The 16,327-nt window shown below is 35.5% G+C and overlaps 1 protein-coding gene across 1 annotated transcript in view; it reads right to left on the bottom strand.

The window, feature by feature from the left end:
* The window catches only part of LOC124353935, a 47,905-nt gene that overhangs the window by 19,398 nt on the left and 12,180 nt on the right, over window positions 1-16,327 (bottom strand). The window contains exon 2 of the mRNA XM_046803998.1: window positions 1,877-1,952. Coding sequence (XP_046659954.1) covers window positions 1,877-1,920 — 44 coding nt within the window. The 5' untranslated portion in view covers window positions 1,921-1,952. The remainder of the gene's footprint in view (window positions 1-1,876; window positions 1,953-16,327) is intronic.

The raw sequence follows: 16,327 nt of genomic DNA, 5'->3' as shown, positions 1-16,327 counted from the left end.
TAAAAATTTCAAACTAGTTGGTTCCTTGTAAGTTTTTTTATAACTTATGTAATACAGATAATGACTATTAAAAGACATAATGTGGGCTGCTCCCGTCTTGTGCAAGCATACCTTTAAATCTTGCTCGCTTATGCATTCACGGATTTTATTGATAAGAGTACCGTTGGAATTGTTATAAAAAGTTTCAAAACTAGTTGGTTCCTTGTAAGTTTTTTTATAACTTATGTAATACAGCTAATGACTATTAAAAGACAAAATGTGGGCTGCTCCCGTCTTGTGCAAGCATACCTTTAAATCTTGCTCGCTTATGCATTCACGGATTTTATTGATAAGAGTACCGTTGGAATTGTTATAAAAATTTCAAAACTAGTTGGTTCCTTGTAAGTTTTTTTATAACTTATGTAATACAGCTAATGACTATTAAAAGACAAAATGTGGGCTGCTCCCGTCTTGTGCAAGCATACCTTTAAAGTCTTGCTCGCTTATGCATTCACGGATTTCATTGATAAAAGTACTGTTGGAATTGTAATGACATTTTTACAAATAGTTATGGCTATTCAATTTGTATTATCTCTACTGGATTTTCTATTTGGCATTCAAAATGTTCAATAGACGCCATTTTGTTAATATTACAGAATATAACACAGTTATTTTTAAATCTTTCTTTTATTTATTCAAACCTATGTGCTAAATTTGGTTTCTTTAGCTTTACTAGTTTTAGAGATAATACTTTTAAAAAACATACAAAATGGCGGCTAGCTGTAAAACGAGACATTATTATCGACCTATGTTTATAGAACATGTATTGTTTAAAATTATAAATACTATCTTTCACAGAAGTTTGTAACGTCCTTTTGTGAACACCCTGTATATTGTTTTTTTCTTGGTCGGGTAATCAGGAAAAATGAACATAAAAAATGCAAATACCAGAGTAAATTACAATGTTCATAACTAACAATTTTTACAGATTTTCGTGGCAACAACGCCTGCCCCACATTAGCGAAAGAAACATAATTCTCTCGACCCAGAAGTGCTCTCTTGCACGTGCAAAGCTTACGACATTGCAGGCGAAGCGGCGGGTAATTGCTAGTAATATTATAAAAATATATTAAATAAACATTATCATATACAAGTAACTAAAATTTATTAAAAAAAGATAATAATAATAATTTTATTGTTTTATGTTATAGAAGTGTAAATGTAAAGACTCGAAAGTTTTAAGTAACTTTAATTCACAAAAGGTTTTCAACATGGCTCCTCCGCATCACACACATCCTACGATTTCCTCTTGCTTGCTGATCGAGAATAAATTTTCATTACACAATTACAAATATGGAAGGTATTTCATGCAGATGTCATGTAAAAACGTTCCATTAATAGCACGAGAGCTAACACGTCAAGTTACTAATAAGAGAGCTGTGACAGTTTGACCAAAAACATGTTTTTGAATGCAGCGAGTGAACAACACAACTAATAATTACTTACCAACATAGATTTGTTGGTCTTGTTACTATGCACACCTTTGTCCATTTAATCTTTCCTGTAGCCTACTCCTAATAGTTACAAAAAGATCCATTCAGTATGCATAAAATTTGAAACACGCTGTATAAAAATGACCAGCTAAAATTTACTCCAAAATCGTGTACCGGTATGTTCTTTCTCTGCAATATATCACGAATTACCAAATAAAAAGGTTTAGGTTGTAGGATTCTGGAAATTCCATTGTAAATTCTGGAAACGTCAACATTGTAGGTTTCAATATCATTAAACATTTAGCGTACCGACTTTTGTATATTCCTTATACTGTACGAGAATTAGAACACATACATTATTGTGAATAGTCTATCGAAATATGATATTATTTGTGAACACTCACCGAGTAGTGTGGTGCGCATGTACAGTCGGACCACGCGTTGTCATAATTCACTATCATCTCGCTAGGGGCGCTGCCTCTGAAAAAAATACATTTCATAAATTGCCAGTATAAGACACATGTCTACAAGCTGTGACTCGCATTGTGTAAACCACATTGAATGGTCTATATAGTCGGATGTATTAGACGAGGGAAAGCAGGCTAAGGAAGTGATGACCACTGGCAAAACAAAACTAAAACTATCACTTTAAAAGAGAATACACCTTGCTTCTATTCGAGAATTGTGTGCCAAAAGCTCTGTGTGTCTAAGTTTGATCTAAGGGCGTGTTATGAAACTTTTGTTTAGAGTTTAAATTTTCTCATTTACATTAACGAAATTTTAAAAATTTAACATTCATTATCATAGTCTATTCAATATAACATGTTCAATAATGAATTGTCTGCAATCACTGTTTTTCCGTTTGCAACATGCCAACCACAACGCTTCAAATGGCAACAGGTTTGTATGGGCTAAAAATTTTAGCCCATACTAGTATTTAATACTAGTAACTTCTCACCACTAATAATCAATGACTGTAAATTAATACAAATTTTTTGAAAACAACTCATATCAAACATTATCTTGTGTAAGATATAGGTCGCAATGAATCTCCACCTGCTCTCACACACTCTCTTATTATTGGACGATTGAGATGTGCTGGAAACTGCCACCGAACTCAACGTGATCAGTTGTCACATTAGTGACTGAGTTTCCCGAGCTATGAGCAGTACTGTATTATGGTAGTTTGTTGTCACCACGAGGCAATACTACCCTGGGGGCAGGCTGGCGATTTGCGCATTAAATCGAGCAGTCATGGCAAACTAAACCTGCTCAATGTGATATGTGTTAAAAATTAAACGTTTGAAATAGAAGTTTACAAAAAAATTACATGTTCAAGATTAATGACTCTATAAAGTGACCAGTGCCGAATTTTGTGACTCACCAGGTCATGAATAAAAAAATTAGATGGCAATTTAATAACAACTTTATTTTCTTACTATTATAAATTATAAACTTACATATTCAATTAGAGTACACTTGTATTAACATTTGGTCTTAATCAAATTAGAAGCTTCCGAATTATGAATTTTGAAAGTTGTACTTTGAAAAGCACCAAAACCGGTATATTTTCCTTGTTATCAATATAAGAACTGGAAAGTTATTTTTTGTGAACAGTTTTATATGTAGAAACGCAGAAATAAACGAACTAAACTCCCGTTATTGTAGCCTATGAGGTAGTTAAGTTTGTGGTCAACTTTCAATCTACACTAGCTATACATTTTGATCTGAGAATAGACATCAACATTTAGCTTTGGTCTTGATTTGTAATTAAAAATTAATTATTAAAAAAAATATGTTGTTAGTGTTATAATTAGTAAATTTCGTTTTAGTTAAATATACTCCATATAAAATGTATTTGTTTCAGAATATTTTTATTATCCCTGTATAAATTTCCTGGTGAATTAGTGATAGAGTGGTGTTACTGTAAACTACATACTCTGGCCTGATCTTTGCACTCCTTTTATTAGTTCAGAAGTACTATAAAATAACACTTTGAACATTTTCCCTATTGCTATTGTGGGGGGGGGGTCCCATGCTCCCGACTACCCGGTGTTACGGAGTCCCCCAGAGAAGATTTCTGGGTGTGCCACAACTAGCAGCCGTTCTTATTTTCCTTCTTATGTTTATCTCTATTGTCTTTTGTTTTCGATATTATAGCTTGCAAAGTAAGCGACCTGCAAATACGGCCTTCATCACACCACGATTGTGTTGAATACTGTTGAAATATACAAAACTAGGCGCAAGAACACCTCAGGAATAAACAGTTCCAATTCCGTTAATATAATACCGTTACCATAACAGCAGGATATAGGTAAGGCTTGAAGTAAAAACATAATCCACTTAACATATCATACATTCAATTATCCAATGAATATATTGTTTGTGGGTCCAATTCTTTTACCAACTTGAGATAAAGGCAAAATACACAGTATTCGAGCAATAGTTGTGTGAAATGGGGATGTCAGGTGTAGCGCTGTTAGCAGATGAGATGAGCAAGTAACATATCAAAACACATTGCAACCAACAGAAAGCCTAAGAATGAACCATGGAGATTCCGTCCTCCATATATTGAAATGTTGCTGAAGCATTGGTTCCATCCCTTCACCTTATACGAGTGACGAGGACACCAGTACCAGCTTAATATATAATCGAATGGTAAGTCAAACTCCTAGGATAGGTAAAGGAGCCTAATTCGTATACACTTTAACTCCGAAATATTCAAAAGTCCCACTTTAAAAAGAAGCTGGATTTCAGAACCATAGCATCAGTTCAAAAAGACTTCTTCAAAGTATGTGTTCAAAAGACTCTCTCTTAAAAATGGTATGTTAGAATGGTAATTATATTCAACTTAGAGAACACATTTTGCCCCGAAAGCACCCAAAAAGTACCGAAAAAACAATCCGGCTCATAACGTTTGGTTAGTGTTATAATCTCCAGCTAGCTGTCACTAAAAGAATGTATTACAGACAGATCTATTCAACGAAAAATGCACAAAAAGACTCCTTATAGGGATGAGGGTATAATGATGATGGGCCCTTATGAAAAGATGAGACCCCCATAGTTCCGTCACGCATCAGGTTCCAAGGGTGGATGGGAGGAGGGGAGGAGTCTATAATCGAGTCTTTAACGGCTTCTGACGTGATTAACGCCTCCCCCTCATTAAAGGAAAACAAATAATGCGACAAGGTGCAGTGTTACCAACGTTACCAGATTACAAAGAGAAAATATCCCTACGTGTGAGGAGTCGGTCGTCAACTACACCGACATTACATTCGCGTAGGAGAGTGTCAATGTCAAACACACATTTGTTTTTATTAAATAAATAATGCAATCTTTTATCTTTATATTTTTTATGTTTGCTATTGAAATAAATCCTTTATTAATTTTGACTATTGCTTTTCATTACGATTTACAAGCTAGGCTCAGGCTACTATAGATAATGTTTTCACTGAGTACATATATATTAATTATTTCATGTTCTCAAATAGTATACTAATAGCAAACTTTTATCAACACTTATTTTTTCTGGGGTTTATCCGAGAAGTATTGGCCATGCCAACTAAAAATATAAAACAAATGGAAAATCTAAGTGAGTTAGAGTGCATGTAAGCATAACGAAACAAGCTTGAATTATTTATACTCCGACAATTTTATATGGAGTTTGATGCATGGAAATTTTAGTCTTGGTTCCATCGGTCGATTGAGGTTCCAACCACGAGAATTCCGGTCATGGTATATTGGTAGGCTATTAGAATCCAGTGAACAGTCAGATGAAACAAGGAGATCGATCCTAATTTACATATTCCACCAACGAGAATTTTTGTAACATTTACTAGAAACTTCTAACAAGATGTAACCACGAAGATGATTATATACATCTCGCAATCAGGGTAATTATGCTCACATACCCATGTCTTAAAAATGCCGATTGTTTCCCTTGGTCGGACAAACAACCTATCCGATTTTCACAAATATTTGGTATACTAATAGTGAGTGTTAAGACTAAAAAAATACAAAATTTTAGATTTGTATATCAAACCTCTCCCGAAACTCGGTTATGTAAAGTTTCCCACAAAAAAACAAACCCAGGCGTTTCTACAATTAATCCTATTGAGTAACTTTCGTATTATACATTATAACAATAAAATATGTTTATTATCCATGCCGGTAGCCGGAGAATTTAAAGTAAGGAGTATTCCGTTTATGTACGGATTCAGACCGACTTAAACACATTTCTACTTAAATATTTATTTGGCTTTTCATGTTATTATCATTTGCAGTAAATTAAATAAAAAATGTAATATTGACAACCAATTTACCTAACATGCCGTTGTCTGTCCAAAGAAGACCATTATTCCTCCGATGTATGGTTAGGTGAGTTAATAACCTTTTACCTCTCTCGGGTCTTCATGATCATTATCTCGAGGGATGTTTTTCGTTAGTCACCATCATCAATGAGAGACGGGCTAAGGGTGTTGCTGCAGCCCGGACTTATGGTCCTCATTATTGTAGGCGCGTTTGTTCAAACCAGAAATTCTTTCTAATATTGTTTAAACAATCACAAAGACAGCTTTGATTCGTTTGCATTTATATTTCAGAAGTTAAAGTAGAAAAGAATAACGTTTAAGTTTCGAGAGCAAATAACAGATTTTCTTAAAATGCTCCAAATAAATGATATGTCATTTTTGCATTAATTCCATAGTTTTATTTTTGTAGTTTGCTTTACTTTTTTATCTGAAGCTCAAGCCCAGAGTTTACCATACTGCTCCAGGTTATGCTGGTATAGTGTTTTGTGTTTGACCATGTGACCAGGATTTGAGCTACTGCCCTTGGGCTCTTGTGTGGGGACAGCGAGTTCTCAGCACCAGCGATTTGGACTACTTCGGACTGTTCCATGACAAATCAACGCCCACATTCTCCTAACAGTTAAAAAGATCCTGTAATCAATATTTGAGTTGAACATTTTCAAAAATTTAACGTTTTCGGATTGAGAAGACTAGCATACAGGAATAAGAAACTAACGTAGTTAAATCAGGGATACATTTAAAATTTAACGTATACAGGTCTATAAACACGTGAATTGTATCTCTATTTAACCCTTTAGGTATATGGTCATGCTCTTTAAAGAATGCACTTACTGCATCCTTTTAGTTACAATGTGCTGTGTTTCAAGTTAAAAAAATGATACACTAGCAGGTTCAACCCGTCACAGCCGAGATTAATATAGTTCATGGCCATGCTCTTTGTAAGTACTGCGCGTACAACTGAGTTCATTTGGCTCAAATAGTCTGTTAAATGTTAAACGATTGGTGTACTAGCAAATTCAACGCGCCACAGCCGAGATTAATATAGTTCATGGTCATGCTCTTTGTAAGTACTGCGCGTACAACTGAGTTCATTTGGCTCAAATAGTCTGTTAAATGTTAAACGATTGGTATACTAGCAAATTCAACGCGCCACAGCCGAGATTAATATAGTTCATGGTCATGCTCTTTGTAAGTACTGCGCGTACAACTATGTTCATTTCTCTCAAATAGTCTGTTAAATGATTGGTATACTAGCAAGTTCAACGCGTCACAGCCGAGATTAATATAGTTCATGGTCATGCTCTTTGTAAGTACTGCGCGTACAACTGAGTTCATTTGGCTCAAATAGTCTGTTAAATGATTGGTATACTAGCAAGTTCAACGCGTCACAGCCGAGATTAATATAGTTCATGGTCATGCTCTTTGTAAGTACAGCGTGTGCAACTGAGTTCATTTGGCTCAAATAGTCTGTTAAATGATTGGTATACTAGCAAGTTCAACGCGTCACAGCCGAGATTAATATAGTTCATGGTCATGCTCTTTGTAAGTACTGCGCGTACAACTATGTTCATTTCTCTCAAATAGTCTGTTAAATGATTGGTATACTAGCAAGTTCAACGCGTCACAGCCGAGATTAATATAGTTCATGGTCATGCTCTTTGTAAGTACTGCGCGTACAACTGAGTTCATTTGGCTCAAATAGTCTGTTAAATGGATTGGTATACTAGCAAGTTCAACGCGTCACAGCCGAGATTAATATAGTTCATGGTCATGCTCTTTGTAAGTACTGCGCGTACAACTATGTTCATTTCTCTCAAATAGTCTGTTAAATGATTGGTATACTAGCAAGTTCAACGCGTCACAGCCGAGATTAATATAGTTCATGGTCATGCTCTTTGTAAGTACTGCGCGTACAACTGAGTTCATTTGGCTCAAATAGTCTGTTAAATGATTGGTATACTAGCAAGTTCAACGCGTCACAGCCGAGATTAATATAGTTCATGGTCATGCTCTTTGTAAGTACTGCGCGTACAACTATGTTCATTTCTCTCAAATAGTCTGTTAAATGATTGGTATACTAGCAAGTTCAACGCGTCACAGCCGAGATTAATATAGTTCATGGTCATGCTCTTTGTAAGTACTGCGCGTACAACTGAGTTCATTTGGCTCAAATAGTCTGTTAAATGATTGGTATACTAGCAAGTTCAACGCGTCACAGCCGAGATTAATATAGTTCATGGTCATGCTCTTTGTAAGTACTGCGCGTACAACTGAGTTCATTTGGCTCAAATAGTCTGTTAAATGATTGGTATACTAGCAAGTTCAACGCGTCACAGCCGAGATTAATATAGTTCATGGTCATGCTCTTTGTAAGTACTGCGCGTACAACTATGTTCATTTCTCTCAAATAGTCTGTTAAATGATTGGTATACTAGCAAGTTCAACGCGTCACAGCCGAGATTAATATAGTTCATGGTCATGCTCTTTGTAAGTACTGCGCGTACAACTGAGTTCATTTGGCTCAAATAGTCTGTTAAATGATTGGTATACTAGCAAGTTCAACGCGTCACAGCCGAGATTAATATAGTTCATGGTCATGCTCTTTGTAAGTACTGCGCGTACAACTATGTTCATTTGGCTCAAATAGTCTGTTAAATGATTGGTATACTAGCAAGTTCAACGCGTCACAGCCGAGATTAATATAGTTCATGGTCATGCTCTTTGTAAGTACTGCGCGTACAACTATGTTCATTTGGCTCAAATAGTCTGTTAAATGTTAAACGATTGGTATACTAGCAAGTTTAACGCGTCACAGCCGAGATTAATATAGTTCATGGTCATGCTCTTTGTAAGTACTGCGCGTACAACTATGTTCATTTGGCTCAAATAGTCTGTTAAATGTTAAACGATTGGTATACTAGCAAGTTTAACGTGTCACAGCCGAGATTAATATAGTTCATGGCCATGCTCTTTGTAAGTACTGCGCGTACAACTATGTTCATTTGGCTCAAATAGTCTGTTAAATGTTAAACGATTGGTATACTAGCAAGTTTAACGTGTCACAGCCGAGATTAATATAGTTCATGGTCATGCTCTTTGTAAGTACTGCGCGTACAACTATGTTCATTTGGCTCAAATAGTCTGTTAAATGTTAAACGATTGGTATACTAGCAAGTTTAACGCGTCACAGCCGAGATTAATATAGTTCATGGTCATGCTCTTTGTAAGTACTGCGCGTACAACTGAGTTCATTTGGCTCAAATAGTCTGTTAAATGTTAAACGATTGGTATACTAGCAAGTTCAACGCGTCACAGCCGAGATTAATATAGTTCATGGTCATGCTCTTTGTAAGTACTGCGCGTACAACTATGTTCATTTGGCTCAAATAGTCTGTTAAATGTTAAACGATTGGTATACTAGCAAGTTTAACGCGTCACAACCGAGATTAATATAGTTCATGGCCATGCTCTTTGTAAGTACTGCGCGTACAACTGAGTTCATTTGGCTCAAATAGTCTGTTAAATGTTAAACGATTGGTATACTAGCAAGTTTAACGCGTCACAGCCGAGATTAATATAGTTCATGGTCATGCTCTTTGTAAGTACTGCGCGTACAACTATGTTCATTTGGTTAAAATAGTCTGTTAAATGTTTAACGATTGCTATACTAGCAAATTCAACCCGTCATAGCCGAGATTAATATAGTTCATGGCCATGCTCTTTGTAAGTACAGCGTGTGCAACTGTGTTTACATGGATACACTAGGGGCGAACTAAAATAAACGGCCAATATAAGAAGAATTCACTCATAACGTCATATTGAACTCCGTTACATTTTATGTTCAGTTGACATTAATTTCATATTATTTATTATTTCATAATGTTACTTAACAAGAATCAAAGTTATTTCATAATAACATTCAATAATGATCAACAGGTGTAAAACACCCTTAGTTAGGGACACATGACATGAATTGTCAAACTGACTCTCAACTCGGACATCTTAACTAATCGTCCGGGGTCAGTTCCGTTTTTCCTGTCGAAGGAAACGTTATCGAGAAGAGTACAACACACCGCATCTACAGTTCACAGAGCGGGAACGGGACAGGGCACGGCTGTACACGGGCAGGAGTTGATGGGATAACGAGATAAACAGTGTGGCCAACCCACGGTGAACCGGTCCAGGGCTCCGGCCACTGTTGCCAACTGTCGACCGTGCGAGGTCAACACGCTAGTCAATAGACAAGAGTGTATCACGAGGTCAATGATTGCGTCACACTGACAAACCACAGACGTGATGTGCATTGACTCGGAACACTTGTACCAATCAGCGCATTGCGTGCAACAATATTTGACCTGTTCTCATATTTTGGAAAATACAAATTGTTGTCTTTAAAAGAACTAAATATAGCAAAAAATAAATAAATAACTGCCAGCAGTTTACAATACAGAGCTACAGCCCAGGTTTGTGGGCGCTCTATTACAATGCGGATCTTGCCTTTCGCTTACAGGCAAGACGGTTTAACCGAATCGAAACAGGATTTCAATATTGTATCATGCGGACCTTACCTTTCGCTTACAGGCTAGACGGTTTAACCGAATTGAAACAGGATTTCAATATTGTATCATACGAATCTTGCCTTTCGCTTACAGGCAGGACTGTTTAACCGAATTGAAACAGGCTTTCAATATTGTATCATGCGGACCTTACCTTTCGCTTACAAGCAAGACGGTTTAACCGAATGGAACCAGGCTTTCATATTGGTTCATGAGGACCTTTCGCTCAGCTTACAGAATATTTCGATCCAGGTTTTCAATATTTTATCATACGGGTCGTTTTGCGCGACCACCAAGATATTTTGAGATTGTGTTATATTTGAGCGCTACTGGATATGGATTAAGTATTACGTGGCAGTGATTAAACAAATAAAAATCAAACTCGTTACAAGACGTACTACACCAACCCAATACACTGCCTTTCACAAGCGATAGTACAATATTGATGGGAATACGTATTACCCGTGGTTTTAATAACATATCTGTGACTCAAAATTTTAAATTTTAATCTTGCGTATCTTTTTAATTCAGAAAACGTATTTAGATTAACACCCCGGTAATCTATCTCATGGTTATGTTTAGAAGTATGAAACAATTAAAGTTGTGTCAATCTTTTCTACTTTCTCCCGCTTGGACACTACGGAGGCAGGTTTCCAACAAATCTGCACTAGATCCGACATGCCCTCGTAAGCCAGTTTTACTTTTTACTCACAGGAAACATTTTTTATCATTTACCACATTGTTATTTTCCTATGCTTAGCCGAATTAAAATAAAATTTTTGGCAATAGGCATTACTTCTTGTACTCTAGGCTACTTGTACAACGTATCCCATAACTGTATCCCATATAGACACGTAATTATTATTTGTAACGGATATTATTTGATTATTACACGTTATGGTATAAAACAAACGAAAATTATATTAGTGTCCACTCATTGTTTAATGTACCTTGTTTGCACAATAAATATTTGTCGTAGTGCCTATGTTTTGTTGTACGTACAATAGCGCATTTTTGGATATCACGTGAAATGTTGCCCCATTAAATAAATTCTATTTGATATGAATATGTATACACAGTATTAAGGATGTTTTCTAATATTTATGATAAGAGTAATATTTTTGTTCAATAAACTGGAATTATTGAAACGGTGTAGCCTACTGAACTCCGACTATTAAATAGCAACTCTTATTATTAATTTACCTCTTTTACCAGTCAACACTCCATTGAACAGACCATTCTCAAAACATGCTCACATAATACTAATATTAGCATAAATAAGATGCATTAGTATTCAATAAGCCATTTTAGCATGTAAAATTGGGCTTCGTCAATTGAAATCTCTTTTTAGTATTATTATTATCACTACCTAAAGTACATTAAGTAGAATTTACAAATGCAGCTATGTTAACAACTTAGAATATTTCGTGTTATATGCAAGAAATATATTTAAAAGAGACCATTTATTATTGAATTAAAAATTCCGTAAAATATATACGCAACATCCATGCAGAGTTGTACATCTGCTTAATGCCAGAGGACGTGAAGACATACAAAATGGCACTGTGTGGGTAAAAATTCAAAAGAGAGAATGTGAAGTATATCAAATTACATTTATTATGTCTACACAATTCTTACACATATCTCTGATTAGCAGCAATTATAAAAAACATTCTCGATACATTTTGTAACCCCCTAAACCTTCGTCTTTGAATGCCAATATATTTTTTGAAAATCTATGCAGAAAGATCAGTACGCAAAAATAATATTTTATATTCCATTGTTTCATTCAGCAGTTCAGGAAGACGGTAAGCCCCTTCATATAAACTAATATTATATACTAGAATTATTGTAATATTATTAGTCAAAAAATAATTATGGAGGAAATACAACATTAACATATTGTGCTTCACGCGTTAAAATGGACACGACAATATTTCGGGTATGTCGTTATGACGCAAACAAATGGAAACGAAATATCTTCACGCCTTGAATGTACATCAAGCGGTTTAACTCGACCCCATCAAAAGATATTAAAATCGTGAAATTGTACTGGTTTTCCAGTAGCATGTCTCAATTTACTCAAGAGTTTTTAATCAAATGTTGATAACAGGTGGCGTCTAATGCATTGCTACGAAATGAAAATTAACTGTGCCCACTTAGTGAAATTTAATTTAATCCAATGGACAGGAAAACTGTAACTCACAAATATTAGCATTCAGAATAATTGCATTAACATTAAAGCCTCACTTCAGTGAAGAAAACGTTGTATAGGGTACACCTGCCAGAGTACTTTTAGTTCCTAAAAGACTTACCAGTGGCATGTTTACGCATTACAATCGTCTCATGCATTGGCAAGAACAGTTAGTGGATAGATTAAGAGTGCTTGGTTACTATTGTTAGATGTCACTAAGCACAAGCCTGACCGCGTTACCCAAGATGTTAGCTGCGTAAGTCAATTAATTCTTGTTAGTTAAATAACATGAGTATACATATAACAATGTTATGAGAGTAGTATTGTAAAAATAATTTGATGCATAACATAAAGCGTATTTAACATATATTTCACTGCAAAAATTATGTAAGCTATTCTAGCAAACTCAATTTTAAAAACTTTATTTTTTATGTATAATTCCCGTGAGAAAGTGATTTAGGACACAAAGAATTAAAATTGACAAAGATCTGTTTGTACGGACCAATGGGGCTATATATGATCACGGAAGCAGTCAGTTGCAATGCGATATTTTAATTTATATTTGCCACATTTTCACAAACTAAATTTATATCAATATTTGTATATTAAATTAGTTTCCCTATATGTTTATACATTTCAAATATTAAACCGTAAGAATCAAGGTAGAGATAAAGTATCTAATACACTTTTAGCATTATTATATTTGTATTACTGCATATTATATGTTAATACGTAGACATTCAGTTATAATGGAAGAGGGACAGATAAAAGTAAAATGTAGATAAAAAGCCGATACTATGTACAAAAAATTTAAAATGTCAAATGGTATACTCCATCTACACGCGAGCCAAATTGTGAGAAAAGGATAGACGAGCTGGATGGTGGGGTTAAACCATAATAAAACATGAGCAAAAATGAAATTATTATATTGTAATACCGAAAAATTCTTCTACAATACAAAACAATTGTTTTTTAAACCTAAAATAACATTAACTTAATTATAACTGCGGTGTTCATTTTAAATAGACAGGATATTGTTTAAAATTTGAAGAACTAACTATCTTTTAACTTTCCCTCTCTGGAAATCGATTTCGCAACTTCTTATCGTACTAGAACCAAGACAAGCGGAATAGATGGAGAGGCGGAAAAAATATACCGGTGCCAGAGTTGACACTGCACTATCAATATCATTGGGCGCAAGTCTCCATGGAGAGAACAAAGCAGGGCTAGCTGTGTCACGCCTTTTTAAAACCAATGACCCGAGAAGCGAGAATTCCAGCCATCCAAAGCGTCCTACTCGAGTATGTCGTCTGGAGGTCTGCCAACTCCAGTTCTGTGCTGGAGCTGGAGGCAATAACGCGACGGGGGTAGCGGAACCGGATATGTTAGGGTCGTGGAGGAAACACGACTGCTGACACCCATCACACGAGAGCGACCGTGCGGTAAATCAAACATGAGAGGGTGGAAGGGGAGGTGGCCGAGGGAAAACTCTATGACGAGCTACTGAATCATTCGCTCATTCGTCTCATTCTACATATACGCCACTGGATATAATGCTAAAAAACATATGAATTTAGTATCACTGTTTGCATATGTGTTTTCATAACGCATAAAACGTAATATAAAATTAATGACAATAGTTTAGGTTCAATCCAATACGTCACGTTGGTTACGATTGAGAATTTCTTTCAATTAGTGCAAGTTATCAAATCTGTTTAAGGGTTTATAATCACAAAATAAATTTGTAATGTTCTGGTCGAACTGAATGTTGTTAGTCTTTTATAAGGCTTCTTGTAAATTGTCAAAAAAATTTGTATGAATTTTTCACGTATCGGAAATGGGTCATTTCATATCAAATAAACCATTCGTCTCAACCTTAACGACTCATATTTATAAGATTTTTGTATGGATTTTTTTATATTTATGTGATTGTATGTATGTATGAATATTTTACCCACTAGTAAAAATTTGAAATGTATATTTTTATAACTTTCGGATTTCAAGTGAGAAACTTAAAAATCCTAAAAGGGCTGTTTTGGTAATCTTTTAGTGTATTTTTAAATGTTGCATCTAAAGAGCTCAGAATTGTTGTGTTCGTTTCAATTTTAAATCCTCGTTTTAAAATCACATAACTAAAATTAATTTTGAGTTTTAAACCCCAAAATAGATCCCTTTGATTTAAAATACATACGTTATATATTTCCAGTGTAACTGACCAAATACGCACACATTTTCAGAATGTGGCAGAAACGGGTTCTTTTTCACAACTTGCTACTACTTACTATTGTTTTAAGCATATTTCGTTTAAACAAAACGGGAACCTCTGGGAATGAATTAGAACTAGTCTAGTTGGCCGTCCTGATTTATAGGGAATTCCGGCGCTACACAGTAACCGTGCAACGTACTGGAAGCTCGCCAAGAATTCGGCCGATCCCAACTGGGTATAAAACAGGCAGCACGCCGGCGACATCGGGAGTGGTCGGTAAATAAATAAACGGTGACTAGCGATTAACGTCACAACTATTGCCGCAACCGTAAACTTACCGTACATCGTGTGTCCAAACTGAATATCCCGAACCATCAGGTCTGTGGTTCTTTGCGGTTATTCGGTCTATATAAAGCGGTTAGTGTTGTCCGCAACCGCGTTCATAACCGTCAGGTCTGTCGATATACCATCGATATTCAAAGATTCCAATTGAGTATAAAATACGCAGCGCGCAGACAACGCAAGTTCGGATTGTTCTGTGAATAAGTAAACAGTGACTAGCCGTTAGCATTGGATCGATTGTGCCACCCATTCTATATCGATTACCGCAACCGTGTCCATAACCGTCAGGTCTGTCGATATACCATCGACATGTTCAAAGATTCCAATTGAGTATAAAATACGCAGCGCGCAGACAACGCAAGTTCGGATTGTTCTGTGAATAAGTAAACAGTGACTAGCCGTTAGCATTGGATCGATTGTGCCACCCATTCTATAACGATTGCCCACAACCTTCGTGTCTCTCATATCTATGATACACGAGTAGGATGAGTATCAGACAAGTCTTGGTGTTGATACGTATGTTCCGATTTCAACACTGCGATTCCTGTGTACTCTGTCTTATTTGAACAGTTTATATGAACATTTTGGACCATTGTCTTATAAATAGAAAGCATTACAATATCGATAGCTGATTATACGGTTGGTTTACATTTAGTTTAATTCTGTAACACAGATGCGCAAGAAGTATTATCTGAATCACTTGTAGGATGTACACAAGACGTCAAAAAAACAGATGTTTATTAAAATGTCGCTTTCATAACTGAAACCCTTTTAAGTTTAAAACATTAGTTAAAACAATTTAGATACGCTATCCAATTGGCCTACTCGGAGGGCTTTACGTATTTCCTTACTAGTATATGAAATGTCAACTACACGGTAGTCGTAACTGCAGAGCCATCCTTGACAATCCATGTTCCTTCCTGGGGAGTTCTTACCATCATTTCAAAAATGGTCCCAAACGCAGAGACTTCTACTTTAAAACCAAATATTCTCAAAAATGGAACATCATAACCACGATAAAATATCTTCCCTTATTCATACACAACCTGAATGTTATTCAAATGTCATAATTAGCATAAATGTAAGTAGCTAGAATAAAATATAGTAAAACTCTTCTTAAAAGTCTTTCAACTTTTCGAATGATAATTAAAGCGAAACATGAATTATACACTATAAAGAACCTAGAAATTCTATTTTATACCATTTAAAGAAATATCGCAGGTTAAAACTTTTAAATAGGTAAATAA

This window comes from Homalodisca vitripennis, chromosome 2, assembly GCF_021130785.1.
Source record: "Homalodisca vitripennis isolate AUS2020 chromosome 2, UT_GWSS_2.1, whole genome shotgun sequence".
Taxonomy (NCBI): Eukaryota; Metazoa; Arthropoda; class Insecta; order Hemiptera; family Cicadellidae; genus Homalodisca; species Homalodisca vitripennis.
Note: the sequence above shows the minus strand (reverse complement) of the source record. Positions and strands in the feature narration are given on the sequence as shown.